The following is a 25,044-nucleotide window of genomic DNA, read 5'->3' on the forward strand; positions in this document are numbered from 1 at the left end:
TTAGTGATTAGCATAAAGCTCACATGCATGCAGATGTGCACCATTGGCTAAGATGCACAGTGTATTAATGCATATGGAATATATTTAAAGGTAGGTGTTAATAAAATCTTGCATGTATTTATATTGACATGCTCAGATTGATACAGGTCTGTGTATACACCACCAGTGTGCTTACACACCTAATATCAGTAGCATTTCTGTTTTAATAGAAAGAAACAATACTGTTCACATGAATATTTGACATGTTACAATTGAGGGATTACCCTTTATGACTATTAGATCATAATGTCATAACAGTCTAAAAGATAATTCCACCTTACCGTAACTTTCTGGTTATATGACTACTTATTAATTTTATTGCCCAATTCTTGTGAAGTTAGCACTTATCACCTGTACTTTGGAACTATTAATAATGTATAAGTATACAGGATCATGAACGGTTTTTCACCAAACTGGCCATTCTGAGTGCAGCCGGCAGGTAAAGACAGCAGCCTCTCAGCTTCTGTTTCATTCAATGCAAAAGCTCATTTTCATTTTTCAACCATTTATGCAACCTGCAAAGACTGGTGCTGGTGAAATTGCTAATCCATTATGTTTTGTTTTCCAGCTCTGTTTCTGAGGAATACTGGTTTGGACCAAGACCCAAAATGACTAAATTAACACTTTTAGCCGGTATTTAAAAATATATATATTTATTTAAATTTATTTTAATGCAATACACATCTACTATAAAATATATTTTGATATTTATGCATAACCATGTTGTCTTTCCTGTAGCACTGGGCATCTTGCTTACAGTGCAGATGGGTGAGTGCCTTCAACAACTTTGCATTAGCCTAAATCTACATGTGAAATATATATAGCCTGTATAATATATGCATCAACATTCATAATAAATATTACTAGATAATGAGAAAAGAACATATGTAATATACGTGAATTTTATTACGTAGTGGCTTCTACAAAGCTGGTGTGCTACATGACCAACTGGTCCCAGTACAGACCCGGCAATGGCAAGTTCCTGCCAGAAGACATTGATCCGTTCCTCTGCACACATGTGGTTTACGCTCTGGCAACCATCAGCTATTCTAATCAAATCACTACTGTTGAATGGAATGACGATGTGCTCTACAAGTCACTGAATGAACTGAAAAAAGTGTAAGTAAAAGCTGTATCTATTGCAGTACAACAATCATAGTGTGATAAACCATGATTAATCACACAATTGAAGTCAGAACGTTTTGGTAATGCACAATGATTGAACATTTTGACTTGATTTTTGTTTAATAGAAATCCCGCACTGAAGACCTCGCTGTCTGTTGGAGGAACAGTCAATGGTGTCAGTCCGTAAGTGAAATACAACATCTGTAACTTTTTAATACTAATACATTTCTTTAAAACAAACTCAGTCAAATCATACAGGCCTCTAGCTGCAAACACATTAAACAGGATGCACTGAATGTCTTTGTTTGAACTTTTGCAGATACATCAATATGGTGTCGACTCCAGAGAACCGCAAAGCTTTCATCAGTTCTGCATTGCAGTTCCTGCGTCTCCATGAGTTTGATGGTATAGATATTGACTGGCAGTACCCAGGTCACAATGGAAGCCCACCGGAAGACAAGCAGAGGTTCACTACATTCCTGAAGGTGAGCTGACTAGAGGGTTAAAATCAAGCGTGTTTGTTTCCATTATAACTTGACTTTGGGTCTGATTAGGGTTCTATTGTCTGACTATTTTCTCTTAGGAACTGAGAGCAGCTGTTGAACAGGAGGCCCTAGACACAAGGAAAACTCCTCTGATTATCTCCTGCAAAGTTTCCGGCATCAAGTCCACGATTGAGCGTGCTTACGAGGTTGCTGAAGTTTCAGGGTAAGTTTGCTGCATTTATTCAAGCTGCAGTGACATATGTGTGCCTATGAAAGTTTTTGACTTTCTCCTTTCTGTCATTGTAGTCTGTTGGATTTCTTGACCATTTTGTCTTTTGACTACCATGGGCACTGGGACCCCGTGACAGGGCACAACAGCCCCCTTTTCCGCAGCTCCTTGGACACTGGAAACATCATTCACCACAATATCGTAAGATGCCAACCCTTAAATTCAAAATGCATCAATATGAAAGTATCATTTGTAAGATCTATTTTAACACGTTGGCTCTCTTCTCCAGAACTCATCTGTGGATGTCTGGTTGGGCAGTGGGGCCCACGCTGACAGGCTGCTTCTTGGCTTCCCCACATATGGACGCACATTCTTGCTGTCCACTTCGCAAACAGGTCTCGGGGCCCCAGCCAATGGCCCTGCTGACGCTGGCCCTTACACACGCGAAGCAGGATTCTGGTCCTATTATGAGGTTTTAACACACTTTTTTACATATGTTCTAAATAGTGCTTTTAAACGATTAATCATGATTATTAACATATTATATATATATATATATATATATATATATATATATATATATATATATATATATATATATATATATATATATATATATATATGATGTTTAGCTATAAACAAATTTCGGGAGGAGCGCGCGCTGATAATTAACCCGGCTGGCTTCTCGTTTCCTAATCACGCAATTATCCAACCACAGCAAGAGAAGGCTACTATAAATTCACACAAGCCTCTTATCTCGTTCGTAGCATCCTCCACCACCCCAATCTCCATTCCTCCTAGTTCTACTATTCCCTCTCAGGCGGAGGGAATCAGGATCGGGTCGGACGCCGAGCCCTGTCCGCTTTTCACGGACAAGAGGAAAAAACTCGATAGTCGAAAAGACTCGATAGTCCGCCGAGTTCCGAGCCTTCTCCGTGACAGCACGCCAAACACGCCTACTTTTACCGTTACTGCGAACTCGTGATATATATATATATATATATATATATATATATATATATATATATATATATATATATATTACACGCAGGCACGCATTTAAGAAAAAATTGCATTTGTATATTAAATATATGTATAATATAAATTATATAAATATATACACTTAAATACATGTAAACATTTTCCAAATATTATATATATATATATATATATATATATATATATATATATATATATATATATATATATATATATATATATATATATATATACAATACACACATATTTACTACGTTATCAAACACTTTTTGATTATTACACGGCTTTGAGGAATACTCGATTCTGATTGGTCAGGTACAACGAATCATTTTGACCGTTCGTAATTGTACTTATCACTCCGCTGACAGTTTGGCGCCATCTTGCGATTTACATTAGTAAAATATTTAATCTCAGATTGATTTTTACTTTGTTGGCAAGAAGCCGTGTAATAAACCACAGAAATTGTATATTCAAGTTTTGTGTAATATGTGATATATAGTTTCACATTTGTCTAAATTATAATTTACTACACATAATAGTACTTTTGAGAACTTTTGAAACTTTTATTTAAACTGAATTAATGTAATCAGTACTCATAATGTTCAGTGTTTATTACACAACAATATACAACACTAGTTGGCGACAAATAAGAATATTTATGAGTGAATCATCTAATTATTCATTCAAACAATTCTTTTTAAAACACTGATTCATTCTGGCACAAAACAAGTGAATCGTTTGCTCAAACGATTCATTCAGCAATCCCATTACGTTGTTGGTCAGAGATTGCAGTTTGTCTTTTGAAACTTTTTCATACTATAATATGACAAAAAACTGTTATTTACCGCACAAAACACACATAATCTTTTTTAAACTGTGTAAAAAGTGGTGAAATGTAATGATTGTTTTTGACTCTCAGATTTGCCCCATGGAATCAAGCGTCACCATTGAATGGATCGATGAGCAGATGGTGCCCTATGCGGTTCAAGGAAAGGCTTGGGTCGGATTTGACAACCGTGAAAGTTTTACCGCTAAGGTAAATCAACCGTTGGTTTCCAGCACGCAACAAGATGTTTGACGAGCTTCCAACAAACCTTTCCTAATACTTGCTTTAACAGGTGGAGTGGCTTAACTCCTTAAACTTGGGAGGAGCGTCGGTGTGGACCTTAGATTTCGACGATTTTGCAGGCCGATTTTGTTACAGTGGATCTTATCCTCTTGTCAACCATTTGCGCAACGCACTGGGTAAAAACTTTGCAACTCTAATGCAGAACAACACCATTAAATGTACACTGTGTTTTATTATACGGATTGTAATGCTGAATCTGTATTCACAGGTTTCCCGCCCAAACCCACCACTACGCCACGTCCCACCACGACCGCTGACCCCATCACCACCTTCTGTGTCGGCAAACCAGACGGGCTGTACCCGAACCCTGCAGACGAAACCACTTACTTCCAGTGCTTCCGTGGAAACACATACCTTCATACGTGCCAACCTGGTCTGGTCTATGTTGATGATTGCAAATGTTGTAATTGGCCTTGAGGACAAGTTCAAATGCTCTCCCCCGTTCAATACAGCTGTTGTCCTTAGTTATTACCTCTGCTTCTGAATATCCAAGTCATTGTTTAAAAAAAAAACCCAAAAAACAGTCATAACAATTTTAAATTGGTCAGATTTTTCCCTGCATTTTGTTAATCCGAAATCATGATGTCCTATTCAGTACAGTCTAGTTTTCTCTTGTTGTTGTGCAGCAAAACGGTGTATTACTTTTCATATAATTTTTAATAAAAATATTTATAGCAGTCTGACTTCTCACCTCTTCCTTAAACTGATCATCTGAAATAAAATATAGTGACACCTTATGTATGACTAAAGTTTTACACAATCTTTATAAACCTGGCAGCTATGAAGACGTCATATGAGCACCTCCCATCAGGCCACATCTATAGTATTCTCACTTATAGTGTATACCATCTACTCAGAGGAATATAATGTACAGTAAACTGTGTATCCGTCTCAAATTTATAAGGTCCTGTTGTGCCCTCTGGCGTCATTCGGCTTGCTTGAAGAGTAGAGTTATAAAATTATAGATTAGCCTGACTGTTCTGATAATGTTATGCAAGCATAGGGACCTAGATTTTTTTATTCTTTTATTACGAGCTGAACTACCGACAGATATCTGGGACACCTGATTTGGCACACGATAAGTTTATTATTGAAGATATGTTTTTTATAGTTAGTTAAACACGTAAGGTTAAATGTAATATTGCCATTTATTGAAATAAATTCAACCAATGAACTTGCACTACCATTTTGAAAGTCTGCATTTATTTAATCAATAATACAGTAAAACAAGCATACTGTGAAAAAAATTCATTTCATTTAAAATGACTCTTTTATGTTTAATATGTGTTAAAATATAATTGATTCCAAAGCTTAATTTTTTTAGTTGCAATTACTCAAGTTCTAATAGTGGGTTCTTTCATGAATAGAAAGTTCAAAAGAGCAGTATTTATTAGAATTTGTGTTAACTCTTTAAAATAGGTAACACCTTTTAACTATTAACTACGACTTAATAGAACAAGGCATTAATCAGTGCTTAATTAACACTAATACATGGATAATATTCTAGTAATATACATTCAACTAATAGGTGTAAAATAAAGTGTTTTTTTAATAACACTGTAAGTGTCATTTATGTCACTTTTGATGCCGAATAAAATTATTAATTTCTTTAAACAAAAACTTAATGATACTATACTTGTGTGAAATATATTGAAAGTTATTTTAAAATGTAAAAATGTAATTTTTTTAATTAAAAATAATAATAAATAAATATATATATATATATATCATTAATTGTTTTGCAGCATATTTTCTGTCATCTGTAATGTTCTTTCATCATTTTCACACTGATGTCATCACATGGCAATGTACCACATGATAAGATAACACTTTTGTTCTCTTTCAACATCTTCACAGCTTTAGATCTTATTCTCTTTATTTATAGATATGTTTAATTAATGATGAGATTGTACACAGTGTAATAAATTACCGAATGCTGACTGAAGACATTGCTAAAGTGTATTGATAAGTGCAATTTAAGCAACTGTTTGCTATGGTATCCAAAACAGTGGGAAACATTATACTGATTCTGAAGAGATAATCTTGAAACACCACTTTATTATGTTATTCTGATAGCTCAACAATGTTATATAAGAAAATTATCTTTGTAAAGATAAATTACTTACATAAGCCGCTTTGAAAAATAGTGAATCCATAAAGGTTAGTTTGCTAAAAACTGCTTGTAAACCTTTCATTAATTTATTTTCATTCATTCAAGCTATTGGATATCACAGCTTATTTTTTATTAGTTAAGATAAATATTAATAGAAATAGGATTACTATTAATAAAAATAATTATGCTTAGCAATACCTTCACAGTACGACTATCGTACAGATACAGCTCTCTTTATGCTTTTACTAAAAGTCTCAGAAGAAGCATGTATAAATTATGTAAACTAAATATTTTTAAGTTAATAAATCCCATGATAATTTCATATCAGTGGAACAAACATATTGACACATTGCACCGATTTTATTGCAGCAGGCCTAATTTTTCATCTTATCTATGATTTTAGCTTCACTTAAATTGTACTGAAAAGGCCAAAGGTATTTTTACTTGCATATTATTGTCAATTCAGTCCATAGTTTACAAGAGATACCATATCTAACTCCTTCCTAATAAATCATCCCAGATGGCTTAGACAACACCCAATTACTATAAAAAGCAAGGGGTCCTGAAGTTTCTCTGTACATTTTTCTCGCTTGAGGTACCTAGGTATGTCAGACCGTAATACATCTTAAAATCTTCATTTCTTCTCTTTATACATAATTAATAAAACTCTTCTTTTATTCTTACAGAAAAATTAGAAATAAACATGGGGAGGCTTACGCTCATTGCAGGTAATGTGTTGAAATAAAGAGTCAAATATTATTGTGTTTTGTTCATTCTTTCATATTTGTCATTTACATTATATCTTTGCGTGTTTTAGGTTTGGGATTGGTGCTCTGCCATGTTGGTGAGTCACTGAGAATCTACTCATAATATTATAATATTATTAAAATAATCATATCGCATTTATTTTTAATGAACTGTTATGAACTGATATAAACCTGAAAGATCTAGAAATGTCTTGTCTAAGAGCTTCTTTGTTCATCCATATTCAGCCTTCTCCATGGAAATGGGATGCTACTTCACCAACTGGTCTCAGTACAGACCTGGAGTTGGAAAGTATATGCCCTCAAACGTGGACCCTTTTCTTTGTACACACCTTTTCTACGCTTTTGCGATGATCAACCATGCCAACGAGCTTATTACCTACGAGTGGAACGATGAGACTCTGTACAAAGCCTTCAATGAACTCAAGAACACGTAAGTATTATTTATCATATAAAGTTTCATCTCAACTCAAGTATGATTTTTTTGTGATACTGTGAGCTTACTACATGAATACTATCACAAAATCCTAAACTATCTCTATTGTCTTTATAGAAATCCCCATCTCAAAACTCTCTTGGCTGTCGGCGGTTGGAACTTTGGTTCAACACAGTACGTATTCTGAGAAATAAAAAAAATAATGAAGTTTAGTTTTATGTTGTCAAATAAAATGCGAAAAACATCTAAGACTGTTCGTTGAATCCTTCCCAGGTTCTCCATCATGGTGTCCAATGCTGCAAACCGTCAGACGTTCATTCAGTCTTCCATCAAGTTCCTGAGAACTTATGGATTTGATGGTATGGACCTGGACTGGGAATATCCAGGATCCAGAGGAAGTCCACCTGAAGACAAACAAAGATTCACACAGCTGTGCAAGGTGGGTCTGATCGTCTTCTTAAGCATGTGGTGCACTTTTCTTATTTTATCTCTTTTATCTCATATTGAGCCAAGTGTCCTTGATTATATAGTGCTTTGTACAATAATTTGCATGGAGCTAGGTGTTGATTGAGTTTAGCGCTAGGCAGCTTAACAGGTCAATGTTTATTCATTTATCTTCTATATATTTATCAATGTTTTTCTTTGTAGGAAATTATTGAGGCCTATGAGGCTGAGGGTAAAGCTACAGGCAGAGCCAGACTGATGCTGACCGCTGCTGTATCAGCTGGCAAAGGCACAATTGATGATGGATATGAGATTGCAGAGATTGCCAAGTAATCATCCATTTTCCAAGCCTCTTGGCCTATGTAGGGACATAGTATGCCAGTACACCCCTTTTGATTTGTTACCATTTTTTCAGATACCTGGACTTTATCAATGTGATGACTTATGACTTCCATGGAACTTGGGAGAGATTCACAGGACACAACAGCCCCCTGTACCAAGGCTCAAAGGATGAGGGAGACCTGATCTACTTTAATACCGTAAGAATCAATATACTGTAACATCATTTATATTTAAGGTTTTTAAATCTCCCGAAAGAATTCTTTTTAAAATGACAGCTCTCCTCCTCATGCAGGACTTCGCTATGAGCTATTGGAGGGACAAAGGAACCCCTGTGGAGAAACTCAGAATGGGTTTCGCAACATACGGTCGCACTTTCCGCCTGACATCTACAGATACTAGCGTTGGAGCCCCAGCTAGTGGACCTGCATCAGCTGGAACCTACACTCGTGAGGCTGGATTCTGGGCTTACTATGAGGTGGGAGCTTTGGAGTCATTTTGTCCAAAATAAAAAGTAAAATGAACACATAAAACAATACTTTCAATATCTGTATAGATCTGTGGCTTCCTAGAGGGAACAACAATTCAGTGGATTGATGATCAGAAGGTGCCTTATGCCACAAAGAACAGCGAATGGGTTGGATTTGACACCAAGGAGAGCTTCGAAACTAAGGTACTTTTGAGATTTGAGTATTGATTTACTGGAGTTGGGTTGGAATGACAGTATTTGTCAGCAACTGACTATTTTCCTTTTAATTTATAGGTCCGTTATCTGAAAGACAAGAAATTTGGTGGAGCCTTCGTCTGGGCGCTAGATCTGGATGACTTTGCTGGACAGTTCTGTAGTCAGGGGAACTATCCTCTCATGGGCCATCTGCGCAATCTTTTGGATATTGGTAAGTTTTGGCCAATTACGAATTGGTGCTCACATCTATTAAATTGGGTTTTAGTAATAGCTAAAATGCTCCCTAGCTACTGCTAACATTATTTATTTTTAAATCAGAACTGCCTCCTCTGCCTCCAACCACCACCCTCAAACCTGGCCAAACCACAACACCCACCACAACTACCACCACCACCACCACTCATGCTCCAGGACCAGGATTCTGTAATGGAAAGCCAGATGGACTCTATCCTCACCCTGAAGACCCCAACAAATACTATAGCTGTGCAGGAGGCAATACTTACGTGGATAACTGTGGCGCAGGCACTGTGTTTGATGACAGCTGTAAGTGTTGCACCTGGCCCAAACACTAAGGGATCACTGATGTGAAAACAGTGAAACGGGACACTGCAGATTTGCATAAGCACAAAAGAAGAATCGGAGCTAAACATCTTTGACTGCAACTATTTCATATAAAGGAAAATATTGTGGACTGAACATAATTGATGTGCTTTGTTTTTCCATTTGAATGTATTTTGAAAGTGTATAATGCATGTTTTTTAAACTCCCCTGTGAATGTAATTGCTTTTAGTATAACTGCTCTATATGCATTTATTAAAAAAAAAAAAAAAAAAAACACAGTTTAATTTTTTTTAAACTCATAGCTATAAACAACATGCAGCCATCATTAAAACAAATTTGGTTACATATGATTATGTCATCTTGGATTTGAAACAAAGTGCATGCTGGGATCAATAAAAACATAGCATATCAGTCATTAGCGTTCTTTGATATGCTAGATGTTTTATCATCACTTTCATTATGTAATGGACAAACATAAATATTTAATCAATATTCAAGACAGAACAAATCATTTCAAGCAAAACTGCACTTTTTGCCCAAAATATTTATTAATTATAACTAACTCACTGCAGACTTTTATATTAGAGAATTAAAATGACAAATCTTACGAAACTAATTATCTCTTAAGTTTGCCTTCTTTTGAATATTTATATTTATAACCTACTGGCAGGTATTTTTAGTAACATTAATAGTGCATGATTAGATTGCGCAAAGCTGCCAAAGACGTAAGTTCATGTCTGAGGTCAAGTTAATCAAGTGAAATCACAAACTAAAAATAGAACCACATGAGCTCATTCATTAATTCAATCTTGGGAAGTGAAATTGAGCTGTACTGCATAAACAGCAGACCTATTACTCTAGGCCCAAAAGGTAGTAAGGGTATATTGTTAAAACAGTTCATGTGACATCAGCGCATGCATTGTTGAGCATGTGTCAAAGACTCACATAAGAGAAGAAATATTTGAATAAAGTCATTATATTTATTTTCTTTGCACATATTGCATATTGTTGTAGCTTCATTAAATTAAGGATGAACCGTCACCGAAATTATGTTGTTACTACCTTTCAGGGCCTTGAACGTGTCAGCTGTGCTGTTATTGTCTATGTACTATCAGAAAGCTCTCAGATTTCATCAAAAATAACTCGTTTTGCAAATACTAACAAAAGTGATTATTGTGTTTATTGTAATTATTGAGTAATTATTGGCAGAATTTAAATCTTTTGGAATTTTCAATCGCACGCATGTTATCAAACAATATATATATTCACAAACAGACACATACAACATCCAAGTGCAGTTCACTATTTAAGTCAAAGATCCAAAACAGGGAAAAACTAGGTACAAACACAAGGAAATCCAGAATGCAAATTTCAACAAAAACACAAAAGAACAGAGTGACAAAAACAATACTTCAGCAACAAAGGACGTAGGGAGAACTAAAGGGGTAAATTACCAACAGCTGAGGGTAATTAAACAGTCACGAGTGCATGGGCAGCTGAAGTCCAGAACTGAAAAACAGCAATCCAAAAGCAGTGCCCTCTAGTGGCTTAAATGGGCAGGAGGCCAGGGGGGCCAGCAGAACAAACCAGCAAGGCTCTGGCCAAACAGAACCCCAGCAGACATCCAGAAGTGGGTTCATAGGCTGAAGAGAACTCTGGAGTGAACCCATAAACTGAAACAGACTCTAAGGGCTCCCGGACTGGAGCGGGCTCTGGAGTGGACTCTAATGCCCTTACATTCTATACTGCCTTCTATCAGCCGATCCTATAAAAATAACCATTGTTCATTTACATTGAACCCTTTATATATAACCATTTGCATTTCACCTCCCAGTATAAAAAAGCACACTAGATTTAATTAAGTTTAATCTAAAGCAGAAAATAGATGTTATTCATTTAAGGTTTTTAACTTTTATTAGATATATTAGTGTAGTCTAAAATACAAAATAATTGAATTATGCTCATCACCCAAATCAAAGTCATTTATTTACAAAAAAATGTATCTTCAGATGTATAGTTAGATTATTCTTTTGCTTTTTTTTTTTTTTGCTTTTTTTTTACAAGTTTTACATTATTTCTAATTATAATTTCATAAAAGCTTCACAGAAAAAGCATGTTTCAGTGTTACAAGTATCCTCTTATCAGTTAGATATGGGTTGCTAGTTTCAAAGACATGTCCTAATAATAGTAATAGTTAGTTATGAGACAATCCAGTTTAGATGTTTAGTAGCGTCATGTAGCATATACTGTGCATATGCATAGAAAAACAAAAAGGGGTAAGGAGATGTGCATGGTTTTCTTAAATAATACAGACAAATACAAAAAAAAAAAAACTCAACCTTTTTTAGTAGACTTTGATATTCTTTGATATCCTTACTACTGTTTCTTATTGTGTGTGTGTGTGTGTGTGTGTGTGTGTGTGTATTTAGAGAGTGAGAAATATTTCCCAACCAGGACACAGCACAGCTGAGCTATGCTGGCTACTGCTGCTTGCAATTGCTAACTCTTTACTTTACTTAAGGCAGTGCTGCCCAAACTCGGTCCCGGAAGGCTGGTGTCCTGCATTAGCTCCAACTTTAATTAAAGACACCTGAAGCAGCTAATCAAGTTCTTACTAGGCATGTTAGAAAGGTTTATGCAGGTGTGTTGAGGCAAGTTGGAACTCTGCAGGAAACTGGCCCAAAAGCTCTCACTGGGGCGGTACCTTTTCAAAAAGACATGTTTGTACCTAAAGGGTTCGTTTTGGCACCTTAAAGTTACATATTAGAACTTAAAGTGTACATATTTTAACCTAATAGGTACAAAAGTTAACTTGGCCTGTTTAGATTTGGTGTTGGCTGACACTATGCTGTGGCTCCTCGTATGACATGGCAGTGTTTGGGCACCTGCTTGGAAGCCTTGAGGTCTGAATTGCAGACCACCTGCCTAAGCATTGTTGCAGACCATACCCTTTCATGGAATCTGGTATCATCTGGTTCCTGTGGCATATTTCAGGATAATGTGCCCTTACACAAAGCCAAAATGGTTCAGGAATGGTTTGAGGAGCACAACAATGAATTTGAGGTGTTTGCATCTCAATCTAATGGAGCAACTGTGGGATGTGCTGAACAAATTCCAATCTTACTTCACAACTTACAGAACTTAAAGAATCTGCTGCTAAAATCTTGGAGCCAGATACCAAAGAACACCTTCAGGGCTCTAGTGGAGTTCACTCTTAAATGGGACAGGACTGTTTTGGTAGTGAATAGGGAACCAACACAATTTTAGAAAGATGGTCATGAATGTTATGCTTGATTGGTTAATATATAGTCATTTATATATTAATTTTAATATAATGTTTGTTTTAATATGTCATGATATAAAATAACTGCTATTATATAATATAATATAATATAATATAATAGACAGACCATTCAAATATGTACGGTAGATTACATGTGGTAAGAATAAAACAGATTGAGCTATAAAGCCATTGAAAGCCATTCACTGATGATGAGACAACTGCACTTCACATAAATTAATTGATGCTGTTTTGTTCCCATTATGCATCCAGAGGAGGACCTTTCATAGCATGTTTTTGCACATGCAGCAGATGTTATCCTTCTAAATTTGTTTCTAAATTTGGTAGAAACTAATTTATGTATTTTTTAGTTGGTGTTTTACTGTTTTTTTTGAATGAGGTTTTGAATTGTGATTGTGAAGCAGTGTATTTGCATATGTGACAAAAAAACACAGAGTCTCTCTAGATGACAGGTCAGTTTATTTATTTTTTCACAAAAAAAGACCAAGAAACAGCAAGTCATTTAAAAAGAGGTACTTACACTAACAAACTGCACCCAGATGGAATGAAAACATAATTGTGTTACATTTAGGTATACTATCTTTAGTTCATGAACATAAAACAACTAATGTTTGGTGTCATTTGTGCAGTTTTTGCAGATGATTTTTAGAAGGTGATCCCTTAGGGCCAAACACAGCACTTACAGCTGTCATCAAACACAGTGCCTGGGGCACAATGATCCTCGTGGGTATTGCCTCCTGCACAGTTATAGTATTTGTTGGGGTCTTCAGGGTGAGGATAGAGTCCATCTGGCTTTCCATTACAGAATCCTGGTCCTGGAGCATGAGTGGTGGTGGTGGTGGTAGTTGTGGTGGGTGTTGTGGTTTGGCCAGGTTTGAGGGTGGTGGTTGGAGGCCTCGGAGGTACTTCTGGAAAATAATTTGAATAAGCATTAGTTTTAATTGTTTTTTATTATTATTATTCAAATACAAACAGTGTTGCAAGTACAGCTTGTGAAATGTTGTACCAATGGCCAGAAGATTGTGCAGATGGCCCATGAGAGGATGGTTCCCCTGACTACAGAACTGTCCAGCAAAGTCATCCAGATCTAGCGCCCATACGAAAGCTCCACCAAATTTCTTGTCTTTTAGGTATTGAACCTATAAATTGAAAAACGTTGCTAGTCAGATTCTGACAAGTGTTGACAATGAAACCCAATACTAGTAAAATCTCAAAAGTACCTTAGTTTCGAAGCTCTCCTTGGTGTCAAATCCAACCCATTCGCTGTTCTTTGTGGCATAAGGCACCTTCTGATCATCAATCCACTGAATTGTTGTTCCCTCTAGGAAGCCACAGATCTATACAGATATTGAAAGTATTGTTTTATGTGTTCATTTTACTTTTTATTTTGGACAAAATGACTCCAAAGCTCCCACCTCATAGTAAGCCCAGAATCCAGCCTCACGAGTGTAGGTTCCAGCTGATGCAGGTCCACTAGCTGGGGCTCCAACGCTAGTATCTGTAGATGTCAGGCGGAAAGTGCGACCGTATGTTGCGAAACCCATTCTGAGTTTCTCCACAGGGGTTCCTTTGTCCCTCCAATAGCTCATAGCGAAGTCCTGCATGAGGAGGAGAGCTGTCATTTTAAAAAGAATTCTTTCGGGAGATTTAAAAACCTTAAATATAAATGATGTTACAGTATATTGATTCTTACGGTATTAAAGTAGATCAGGTCTCCCTCATCCTTTGAGCCTTGGTACAGGGGGCTGTTGTGTCCTGTGAATCTCTCCCAAGTTCCATGGAAGTCATAAGTCATCACATTGATAAAGTCCAGGTATCTGAAAAAATGGTAACAAATCAAAAGGGGTGTACTGGCATACTATGTCCCTACATAGGCCAAGAGGCTTGGAAAATGGATGATTACTTGGCAATCTCTGCAATCTCATATCCATCATCAATTGTGCCTTTGCCAGCTGATACAGCAGCGGTCAGCATCAGCTGAGGTCTGCCAGTAGCTTTACCCTCAGCCTCATAGGCCTCAACAAGTTCCTGCAAAAAGAAACATAGATAAGTGAAAATTGAAAGAGCTAAATTCTACACTATATCTAAAAGACTTTGCATTACAATCAGACCCACCTTGCACAGCAGTGTGAATCTTTGTTTGTCTTCAGGTGGACTTCCTCTTGCTCCAGGGTATTCCCAGTCCAGGTCCAGTCCATCAAATCCATGAGTTCTTAGGAACTTGATGGTAGACTGGATGAATGTTTGGCGGTTTGCAGCATTGGATACCATGATGGAGAACCTGAGAGGAATTTTGAAAAAATCTTGATATCTAGATGTTTCTGTGTTTCAACTGACCATCAAGCTAATATAATAATGAAGAAAAGAAAAGAAAACGTACTGTGCTGAACCAAAGTTCCATCCCCCAACAGCCAGAAGAGTCTTAAGAGTGGGATTACTGTGAAGTCAACATAGATATTTTAGTATATTTTCATTATATATGACAATGTATATTGATTTTATATTCGCATGCTTAACTGCAATGTCACTTTTTCACGTTTTAACACCTTTTCTATGCAATATTTTCACTAATACATACGTGTTCTTGAGGTCATTGAATGCCTTGTAGAGAACATCATCGTTCCACTCATAGGTGACAAGCTCGTTGTTTTGGTTGATGATCGAAAAAGCATAGATGAGGTGTGTACAAAGGAAAGGGTCAACGTTTGCAGGGGTATACTTTCCAATTCCAGGTCTGTACTGAGACCAGTTGGTGAAGTAGCATGCCATTTCCATGGAGAAGGCTGGATATGGATGCACAAAGAAGCTCTTAGACAAGACATTTTCAAACTAAAATGCACCCCTTAAACTCATCTCGCTCATATCAAAATGACAATCATATATAGATGTTTTATTTTAAAAAAGAGAGGTTTGATATGAAAATATGATCTGATAAATGACTCACCAACATGGCAGAGCACCAAGCCCAATCCTAGAATATGCAATGATATCATATAAATGACAAATATAAAAGAATTCACTAGCATATTTTAGAATGCACTTTATTATTTCTTACCTGCTATAAGTGTAAGTCTCCCCATTTTTTTTGCCAATTGTCTATAAGAAATAAAGAATAGTTTTCTTACAATGTACTGAAAGCCAAGATAAATATTTTAAGCAGAATTCTAAATATAGAAATTCCCTGGTGGTTATTTACCTGGGGTTCGTCAAGAAAAATGAGAGAATGAACATCTAAACACCTGGGTTTTTATAGGAGTTGGGTGTTATCTTTGCCATCCTAATATGGGATTTATTAGGATGGAGTAAGATATGATATCTCCAGTAAACTATGGACTGTAATGATGGAAACATGTGGAAATAAAATACCTTTGCACTGTTCTGCACAATTTGTGTAAAAAAAAAATTGAGCTTTTTGTAGTAAAATGTGAATGAACGCCAGCATATCTGTTATTTTAACAACTGAGTTTAAACATTCCGTTATGGTAAATGTTCAGCTATAGCCAGATTTTACGATATAATTTATTCATCCATTTTTCATACTGCTTGTACTCCGCAGGTTTGCAGGGGGTGGTTGAGCCATCGTTTCAGGATCAGGGTGTGGGGTTCACACAATGGCACACACACACTCACACCTATGGGCCATTAATAGTGTCGAAATCCAGTGCATTCCATTTGCAGACACATAAAATACTAATATTTAATGCTAATAATATATTTAATCATAATGTTATTCGATGCAACGTACCAGTGGAAATGACAGACACCTGACAAAGTGCAAGACATGTATGAAGAAATAAATATTCTAAGACAATCAAGACATTGAAGAACAGGTAAAAAAAACATATATTGAAAAACAAACCTAAGATGCTGTTCGGTAGTCATTGTGTAAAGGTCTTTCCAAACGTATTTTTTATTTTTAGAAATGGTAAATATTAACTAAAAGAAAACTGCTACTTCATCTTTGGCAAATAATTAGAGAGTGCTGTATCAAACTTTTATGGGGTTAAAGTTATGTGCAGAGGTCTTTGCAAAGATATATTAATTATATAATATAGCTTAGTTTGAAATAGGGTGTCTAACTAAAGTGTTTATGAGGCCTGTATTTAAATTGCATGGTAATAGCCATGTTATCATTCAAATTAATAAATACATGCTACAAGTTCTATATCCTTGAAACCTCACACAGATAACAATTGGTAAAATGTTATCTTTGAAAGAGTGCAAATGAATGAATGAATGAATGAATGAATAAATACATAAATAAATTTCAAGTAATTTTTCCAAAAACATGCATTTATCCAAATGCACTTTGATTAACCTATAGGCTATTAATTTTGTTATATTTTTGAGACAAAGTGCAAGAAAATTTGCCGGGAAATGGCAGATTCCCCTTGTGAAAAATAATATGCTTAAATGTATGCTTAAAAATACATTTATGTATTTATTTATAAGCATATACAAATACATGTCCATATGTATGTGCTTAAATGATCTGTCTTTGTACTTTTAGTACTCAACTGGTAGCCTGTACTTAAAGTCTGCTAAACTGGAACAATTAATATTGCACTTAATACACTGTAATTGTGTGAAAGTATTGCAAGTGCACTTCAGATACACTTTAAATGTTTTGCTTAAGCCTATATTATTCAAAATCATACAATACTCATCAAAAGTGATATTAAAACACATTTTAGATTGCATTAGGCTTTGCTAAATAAGGTTTAATAAGAAGGTTTAATCAGTAAGTCTTGAGTTATCTGTCAGTTAATGATTTTAACGTAAATGGATTTTAAATAAGATTTATTACTTTTTTTGTTGTTGGCACTTGTGTATAACGTCATATAAAAATAATTGAATAAATAGCCTCATTCAAAAGACCAACCACAAAGGGAATAATCATTTATGAAGTAGAATTCATTGTCAGTGAATAAATTGTTCTTGTATAGTTTTTTAAATTCTTTTCAGTTGTACCTTTGCACCCAGATCATGGAGAGAATAATGCATTCTTAAACATACCTGCAAAAAACGCTTGTATGATTATTCATGAGACATGGAAAGACATGAGAGTGAGTGAATAATATTAGAAATGTTCATTTTTGAGAAAATCAAAAGAAAACAAAACATTTGTGCTTTATCTGAAAGCATTGTTTAAAATCCAACAAAATAGGAATTTAAATGGATAAAATATAAAGAATTTGTGTTAAAAACATACCTCATCAACATAATTCTTACTGTGCAATAACAAAAACATTAAGTGTCTCCAGGCAATAATCAATGCCTTTATCAGTGTGATTACAAATAACCTGGGACTTAGGAAAGATTTAATGAGCCTAATTAACTGGTACTAAGTTGCAAAGGATAGCTAATAAAAGTTTGGTGGCACAGTTGATATGGATGATAAGAATGGGCCATTGATGATTAAAAACTGCTTATTTTTCTGCCACCATCACTTTCACCATCAGTACCTCAACCACACCTAAACAAATCACTTCCATCACACTAGTCAAACTTCTAGTTCTGGTTATAGTTTCAAGTCCACCAGCCTAATCAATTCAACCAACTCTTTCAATGAGCAATTTAATTTATTTGTTCAGTGTTCTCTTAACTCCTAGCAGGGCAGTTGAAATTCATGAGCACTGGGACAGAAGTTAAGGAATCTGCTAAACAGATGTGACTCAATAATCACGGTTTGAAAAGGCATTATATGCTTTATTAAAATGCATGTTTCCATGAATGAAGCTTCAGAATTCTATAACGCTCAAATGTTTGGAATATGCTTTTGACAGTGTTTAATGCTCGGTAAGGCTCGGTAAGGCTTATTTCATTTCATTACAAATACAGTAAAACAGTAATATTGTTAAATATTAGTATTATCTGAAAGAATTGGTTTGTATTTTTAATTATAATTTACTCCTCTAACAGCAAAACTGAATATTCATCAGCCAGTACTCCAGTATTCAGCATTACTCTAATATGCTGATTTGGCACTGAATTAATATCGGTACTGAAATACTAATAATGGTTCTTACTATCAGTGTAGAAAGGTTTTTGCTGCTTACACTGTAAATGTTTGTTTTAAAGCAACCAGCTATTTTTGAGTTTTCTCAGTTTAGAAAATTCATTCGAACATAAGTTGAGAAAACTCAAATATCTGCTTAAGCTGGTAGACTTAAAATATTAAATTTGCTCAACTGTTTTTTTTTTTTCTTTTACAGTGTAACGACTTGGTTAATTTATTTTTTTAATTAATTTTTTGATGAGTAGAAAAAAACTGCATTTAAGTGTTTACTGTAACTTTTCATCTATTTAATGCACCCTTGCTCAATAAGAATTTTTATGTATTTTTCATCTCTTTATTGATTGGTTTTTGTACTTACCCCAAACTTTTGCATTTTATATCAGTGTATAAAATATAAAGGGACAAAAGTAAGCAGCAAACCCTGCTTTCAACATAAAAAAGCAGGAAATATTAGTATGATATCTGAAGTACCGTGTGTAATGGTACTGTAAAATTATACACAAGCATATACTTTTTTCAACAACATTTAAAAATCGTATTATTCCATACATTGGACTGATAGTGCACTAATTAAAATACAGAGTGGGAATGACTGAATTAAGGCTAAACTAAATCAATATCAAACTATTTAAACTTTTATTAGTTATTAATACTTTTGCAGTGTCCCACTAATATTGTTGGAGGTGTTTAGACAGGTCAAAGATGATGTTTGGAGTGCAAACTCAGGAGATTTTGTTATTATTGCAGTGTTGTTGTTATTTTTATCAACCGAATTAAAAGCTGCATGACCTTCGTTCCTGTCTGGACCCTTGTCTCTGTCTGGATTAAACACACCTTCCACCTAAAATAATGTAAGCTACAAAGAGCAAATGTACCCCTATCTGATTGGACAATGGCCTAGTGTAGCTATCTTGTGTAACACTGGGTACATATTATCACAAATATTAGCTTGAAGTTACTGATATATATCTATAGTATCCCTGTTTGATCCTACAGAAGTAGTGCGTCTTAGGGTTCACCCTAAGGCTGCTGAATATAGCGTGATATAACGTTGTATGTCCGCATGCTAAATTTCCACAGGCCTGAAGTTACTGAAACATATCATGTTTGTGATGACAAACTTTGTGACTTCAGCAACGATACTGCAGTTTGGTTATAATACCAGAGTTTCTAGTTTCAGAAAAAAAAATAATGGTAGAGAGCTTGAGGTGAAACTGAAAATAGGTCACATCAGATCTGTTTTTTCTCTTTTTAAGATAAGACAACAATGCTTTGCAAGCAGCTAAAAAGTGTAGATATAGTTTATGATGTTTGTGTTTAAATGTGAAGAGTTTAACATTAACATTAACATTGCCAATGTATTCTCAATTGTTTTGAATAGCATTTAATTTCATTCTATTGTGAAAAGCCTTAAGGCAATCGACATCTACACCATTGATTCTGCCATGACAGATGCACAAAATCGTTATTGTGTCTGTCAAAGAAAGAAAAATCTTCATTCAAAACAATAAGTTGTGAAATAAATAAATCTTGATTGTTCTGTTACTACAGTCAGGTAAGTCTAGATTTGCCAAATCGGACTGAAATTCAGATTTTTCTATAGGCAAGAAAAATCTGAGCTGACATTTAGTGTCATGTTATACGTGTAGCCCTCCCTGTCTCTCTCCCCACCCCTAATTTTATTTTATGCGGAGTTCCCCACACAAAACTAAAGGGACATGTATCAGCAACAAAATGAACAGGGGAATAATACATTTAACAGGTATTTCGTCTATTTTAATACAAATATGCTTCTTTAACCACACTGCTGTGTTGAGGTCTGTTTGAACCACATTTCTAAATATTTAAAATAATTCTTGACATTTTGTGAGTATTTCACATTTAGGGTAATAAATATCTATGTAAATTTGTGCCGTAGATATGTTTTTAAAAAAGCTGTAGAAAAATAGTTTCTTTGTGTTGGGGTAACTTTGACCCCTCTTTGTTTTCATGAAATTTGCTAAAAATCAACAAAGAAAAAACGTTTATTGTAATTTGTCAAACTATGTAACTTCTAGTTTTTGCTGGTTAACTGTTTTTTTAATCTAAATTACATAACTATTGTAGCGCTGAAGAAAAAGTGTGAGAAACCCATTTTACTCACAGTTGATTGAGAACCAGACATAACAAAAAGGCAAAAGAATAGCCAAAGATAAATAGAAATTATGTTAGATATCACTTCACTGTGCAAATAGTCACTATTAAGCGAAGACAAAAACTTTATTGTGTCTACACAGATAAAAACAAGCTAAAATAGTAAATAATTTTTATAAAGCAGCATTGAAACCCATATAAGGTCAATCTGACCCCAACACAGATGTTTTACCCAATTTTTTAACACATTAATGGTCTTTTTCCATTTTTGTTAGGCCTGAATTTGCTCTTTCAGTTCGGTAAGGTGATTTTCAATCTGCTTCATTAAAGTGGAAATTCTACTGAGAGACTGAGAATTATTCATTTAAATTACATCACGACAAATTATTGCTGACATGTAAGCGTGCGTCTTTTTTGTCTTTCTCCTCAGTAACCTGTTCAAGACTGGTGTGTTACTTCACAAACTGGTCTCAGTACAGAGCAGGAAATGCTAAATACCTTCCTGAGAATGTGGACCCAAACTTGTGTACTCATTTGATCTATGCATTCGCCATTGTAAACTATGCCAATAACATAGCAGGCAGCGAGTGGAATGATGCGGCCCTTTATTCGAGCTTCAGTGCGCTTAAGAACCAGTAAGGATGCTTGTATCTCAGACATACACATTTCTAGTCCTGCATTTGATTCATCAAAAGTTCTGGTGTGTGACACAGACTTCGCAAAAATGTTTCTTATAGAAATCCTCACCTCATAACCTTGTTGTCCGTCAGAGACCAGGACTCGGCCCAGTAAGCATTCTTTTTCTGTTTTCTGACTAAAGGCTGATCTCTACTGGTAACAAACCATTTTGATATATTTTATACATATACCGTGGCTTATTGGGCGAGATTAAGCAAATTTGAGGTTAAAATCTGAAAAATGTGTAAATCACATTATGAGATATGATGAAATAAGAAGTCATGAATTTACTCGTTCACAATAGATTCTCCATTATGCTGTCCAACCGGACAAACCGTCAGACATTCATCAAGTCTTCTATAGAATTTCTGAGGAAGTATAACTTTGACGGGCTGGATTTGGACTGGGAATACAAAGGCACTTCAGAGACTTACACAGACGGAAAACTCAAATTCACTCTACTGTGCAAGGTTAAAATATAATAACGTTTTCATATATGCGGTCTCCAGTGTTTGCCAGTGAATCTGTAAAATTTTACTGGTTTATGGCATATATATATATATATATATATATATATATATATTATATATATATATATATATATATATATATATATATATATATATATATATATATATTTTTTTTTTTTTTTTTTTTTTCATCTTGGTTTAAGCATGAATCTTATTGATGTTCATGCTTAAAATGAGCAAAACAATTATCTTAAAAACTAAATAAATGTAAAAGGTTCTTTCTTTTTTTTTTAAAGGAACTTCTGGAAGCATTTTTAGCTGAAGGCCAGTTAATCAAAAATCCGAGACTAATTCTAACAGCAACCGTTTCAGCACAGAAAGACGTCATTGAAAGGAGCTACAGTATTCCAGAGATCTCAAAGTAAGAGCAACATTTTATTCAGTTGCAGTGTTGTCTCATGACAAATACAAAAATTGCACTCAAATTGATTTTTTTTTTTTTTAAATGTAAAAACATTTTTAGGTACTTGGACCTTATTAGTGTCAAGACATTTGATTTTCATACATTTAAAGATGGTATTGCAAGACATCACAGCCCTTTGTACAGTGGCATCCAAGACGTGGAGAATATTGATTCAAACACAGTAAGCATATTGACTGTTTTTTTGAACGCAGTTTTTTTATGACAGTAAATAACTTTCAGTTGCTGCTGGGTAGTTTGCATATTTCCATCATTCATACAGGATTCTGCACTAAAATACTGGAGATCCCAGGGAGCTCCTGCTGAGAAGTTGCTGATGGGCTTTGCCACGTATGGACGTTCCTTCGTCCTCACCTCTGATCAGACTGGAGTCGGAGCCCCAGCCAATAACTTGGCTTCTCCTGGACCGTATACGCAAGAGATGGGCCTATGGTCTTACTTTGAAGTAAATTTGAAAAAAAAAAATATTTTCTAGACATAAATTTTGGTCAGTATTTTCCTATATTAATTGCAAATGCTTGTCTATATTAGGTTACGATTTTTTTTTTTTCCGAGATCTGTCTTTTCCTAAACGGCGGGGTAGTACAGTGGATAGAAGACCAGAAAGTTCCTTTTTCTGTTAAAGGCAGTGAATGGGTGGGCTTTGACAATCTGAGGAGCTTTGAAATTAAGGTACGTTCTGTTTAGCAAACTACGTTTAAATTGTCAGATTATGTGACATTGCATGAAAATTAACAGCTCTGCTTTTTATTGTTAAGATCAAATACTTACAGGAACATGGCTTTGGGGGTGCGTTTGTATGGGCCTTAGACCTGGATGATTTTTCTGGGTACTTCTGTGGACAAGGAAATTACCCTTTAGTCAACCACCTGAAGAAATGGTTAATCCTTGGTAAGACTGTTTTGTTCGTAGAATGGCTCTTCGTTTTCATATTCTGATATAGAATTATTTCTTTGCTACAGGAGCTGAAGATGAATTGGATAATTCCATGACTACAAACTCATTTTCAACCGTTGGAAAGGGCTTTTCACCACAGGCAACATGTGTGAACATTCTCAACTCCCTTCCTGCATTGAAAAGTCAGTTCTGTGCAAACAGATCAGATGGACTTTATCACAAAATGGATTCCCTCAACTCATTTTACAGCTGTACTGGAGGAATGACAAATATCACCTGGTGCACCCCTGCCGTCTCAAATCATTTTGGGGCAGCACAGCCATCACAGATGATCATTTTTATTACATTAGGGAGTGCAGGTTTTCTAACTTACTGGCATAGCCTATTTTAGGGATTACATATGGATTTAATACACTGTAAAAAAAAAAAAAAAGAGTTAATTTTTACTTACTTATTGTTACTTTAAGTGACAACTAAAGTATTTTAGTTGACTAAACAAGAACAATTTAGGCAGCAGGGTAACAAGTTATTTCAAGTATGAAAAGAACATAGATGGAACAGCTAAGCACTTTTTTTATTTAATAATATGCAGGATAGGCCTACTATAGACTTAGTTGTAGCCTATGGATGCATGTGGAGAAGCCTACTTGTGAATAGATGTGGTTGTTAATGTGAACTCATTTCTTATTCCTCTGCTTTAAAATCAGCCTTTAAGCTATTTTAGTCTGAAGATTTAGTCATGCAACTAATGTAGTGTAAATAAGCAGCTAACTAACTTTTGTTAGACGTTAAAACTGTCTGTGAAACTGTTTTGAGAAACTGCCTTTGCTTTGCACATGCAATGTGAAACACATGAAATACTTTTGCATGCATTTACTGGAATATAGCTTATTTGTTATTTTCATAATTATTAATAATTGTATTGTTTGTGTGGTTAAAAATAATACATTAAAAAGTAAGAGTAAAACTGTGCATTTCATATGTGGCTATTGTGCAGCTGTGACTGGGAATAGCTACAAAATATTGTATTCTTTTCATTAGGACATTGTATCCCACAGTAACTACTCAGAGACTACTTTTTATTTCTTTATTTTAATTTTTAAACTCTATAGTTTTACATGCTTTAATTTCTTTTCAAACCTGTGTTTCTTCCCTCCTGAAAAAAGCACTATAGAACCCTACTCAAAACAATAGAAAATGTAATGAATTTAATGGTTATAATGACAGTTGTATTGGTTTTAATGGAAAGTATAATGGTGTCTATTGGTACGTGACTGATTATATTATTTGGAACGTTAAGTGCTCAAAATACACCACAAAAAGGAATTTTGGAATGGTTTTACTGGTTAATGGTTTGTAATGGTATTTTAACGGAAACCATTAGAATTTCTGTGATGGGCTTCTATTGCTTTTTTAGCAGGATAAGTCACTTTAACCTCTTAAGACCCTGCATCCTCATATGAAGACATTATATTTTAGTGAGTTTATGCCACAGTTTTAAGTCAGCCTTTAATGTCTTGTATATTCATGGTTTTTCAGCGATACCAAATTATTGGATGTTTAATCATGACCACACCCTCTCGTTGATCTTCAGAAATGTCTGAAATCAATTTTGTGAAACTCTTACGGAAATATGAAAATATTTTGTAATTGTCATTTAAATGCGTCTAATTTTTAAATTGTGTGTCATAAATCAACCTCTAAGAATAAATGCTAT

The 25,044-nt window shown here is 35.0% G+C and overlaps 4 protein-coding genes across 4 annotated transcripts; 3 read left to right on the top strand and 1 right to left on the bottom strand.

The window, feature by feature from the left end:
* Window positions 1-362: 362 nt before the first annotated feature.
* chia.1 (chitinase, acidic.1) lies at window positions 363-4,683 on the top strand. Its single transcript, XM_043251331.1, has 12 exons — window positions 363-478; window positions 608-672; window positions 778-807; window positions 954-1,158; window positions 1,291-1,347; window positions 1,484-1,649; window positions 1,748-1,872; window positions 1,956-2,079; window positions 2,168-2,350; window positions 3,797-3,913; window positions 3,996-4,122; window positions 4,215-4,683. The coding sequence occupies exons 2-12, from the start codon at window positions 648-650 to the stop codon at window positions 4,421-4,423; spliced, it is 1,368 nt and encodes a 455-aa protein (XP_043107266.1). The 5' UTR covers window positions 363-478; window positions 608-647; the 3' UTR covers window positions 4,424-4,683.
* Window positions 4,684-6,633: 1,950 nt separating this feature from the next.
* On the top strand, window positions 6,634-9,695 carry chia.2 (chitinase, acidic.2). The gene is made up of 12 exons (XM_043251341.1): window positions 6,634-6,722; window positions 6,806-6,847; window positions 6,937-6,963; window positions 7,112-7,316; window positions 7,437-7,493; window positions 7,593-7,758; window positions 7,968-8,092; window positions 8,179-8,302; window positions 8,398-8,580; window positions 8,659-8,775; window positions 8,866-8,998; window positions 9,106-9,695. Exons 2-12 carry the CDS (start codon window positions 6,823-6,825, stop codon window positions 9,357-9,359), a joined length of 1,416 nt encoding a protein of 471 aa, XP_043107276.1. The 5' UTR covers window positions 6,634-6,722; window positions 6,806-6,822; the 3' UTR covers window positions 9,360-9,695.
* A 3,396-nt stretch (window positions 9,696-13,091) lies between these two features.
* On the bottom strand, window positions 13,092-15,899 carry LOC122353605 (acidic mammalian chitinase-like). The gene is made up of 12 exons (XM_043251423.1): window positions 15,846-15,899; window positions 15,705-15,745; window positions 15,594-15,620; window positions 15,228-15,432; window positions 15,030-15,086; window positions 14,765-14,930; window positions 14,553-14,677; window positions 14,343-14,466; window positions 14,065-14,247; window positions 13,870-13,986; window positions 13,656-13,788; window positions 13,092-13,557 (listed from the first exon to the last, which is right to left on the bottom strand). The coding sequence occupies exons 1-12, from the start codon at window positions 15,878-15,880 to the stop codon at window positions 13,310-13,312; spliced, it is 1,461 nt and encodes a 486-aa protein (XP_043107358.1). The 5' UTR covers window positions 15,881-15,899; the 3' UTR covers window positions 13,092-13,309.
* Window positions 15,900-17,699: 1,800 nt separating this feature from the next.
* ovgp1 (oviductal glycoprotein 1) lies at window positions 17,700-23,400 on the top strand. Its single transcript, XM_043251662.1, has 10 exons — window positions 17,700-17,715; window positions 21,077-21,105; window positions 21,204-21,436; window positions 21,539-21,589; window positions 21,784-21,949; window positions 22,246-22,370; window positions 22,473-22,593; window positions 22,693-22,875; window positions 22,986-23,102; window positions 23,189-23,400. Exons 1-10 carry the CDS (start codon window positions 17,700-17,702, stop codon window positions 23,366-23,368), a joined length of 1,221 nt encoding a protein of 406 aa, XP_043107597.1. The 3' UTR covers window positions 23,369-23,400.
* Window positions 23,401-25,044: the final 1,644 nt, after the last annotated feature.

This window comes from Puntigrus tetrazona, chromosome 11, assembly GCF_018831695.1.
Source record: "Puntigrus tetrazona isolate hp1 chromosome 11, ASM1883169v1, whole genome shotgun sequence".
Classification (NCBI taxonomy): domain Eukaryota; kingdom Metazoa; phylum Chordata; class Actinopteri; order Cypriniformes; family Cyprinidae; genus Puntigrus; species Puntigrus tetrazona.

Coding starts and splice junctions, on each gene's coding strand:
- chia.1 (XM_043251331.1), top strand. CDS start 648: ATGACTAAATTAACACTTTTAGCCG. Junction 2,351..3,796: donor GATTCTGGTCCTATTATGAG/GTTTTAACACAC, acceptor TTTGACTCTCAG/ATTTGCCCCATGGAATCAAG. Junction 3,914..3,995: donor GTGAAAGTTTTACCGCTAAG/GTAAATCAACCG, acceptor TTGCTTTAACAG/GTGGAGTGGCTTAACTCCTT.
- chia.2 (XM_043251341.1), top strand. CDS start 6,823: ATGGGGAGGCTTACGCTCATTGCAG. Junction 7,759..7,967: donor GATTCACACAGCTGTGCAAG/GTGGGTCTGATC, acceptor TTTTCTTTGTAG/GAAATTATTGAGGCCTATGA. Junction 8,999..9,105: donor GCGCAATCTTTTGGATATTG/GTAAGTTTTGGC, acceptor TTTTTAAATCAG/AACTGCCTCCTCTGCCTCCA.
- LOC122353605 (XM_043251423.1), bottom strand. CDS start 15,880: ATGTTCATTCTCTCATTTTTCTTGACGAACCCCAG. Junction 15,746..15,845: donor TTTTTCTTGACGAACCCCAG/GTAAATAACCAC, acceptor TATTTCTTATAG/ACAATTGGCAAAAAAAATGG. Junction 14,678..14,764: donor GATTCACACTGCTGTGCAAG/GTGGGTCTGATT, acceptor TTCTTTTTGCAG/GAACTTGTTGAGGCCTATGA.
- ovgp1 (XM_043251662.1), top strand. Junction 21,590..21,783: donor AGAGACCAGGACTCGGCCCA/GTAAGCATTCTT, acceptor CGTTCACAATAG/ATTCTCCATTATGCTGTCCA. Junction 22,594..22,692: donor AGAATATTGATTCAAACACA/GTAAGCATATTG, acceptor TCATTCATACAG/GATTCTGCACTAAAATACTG.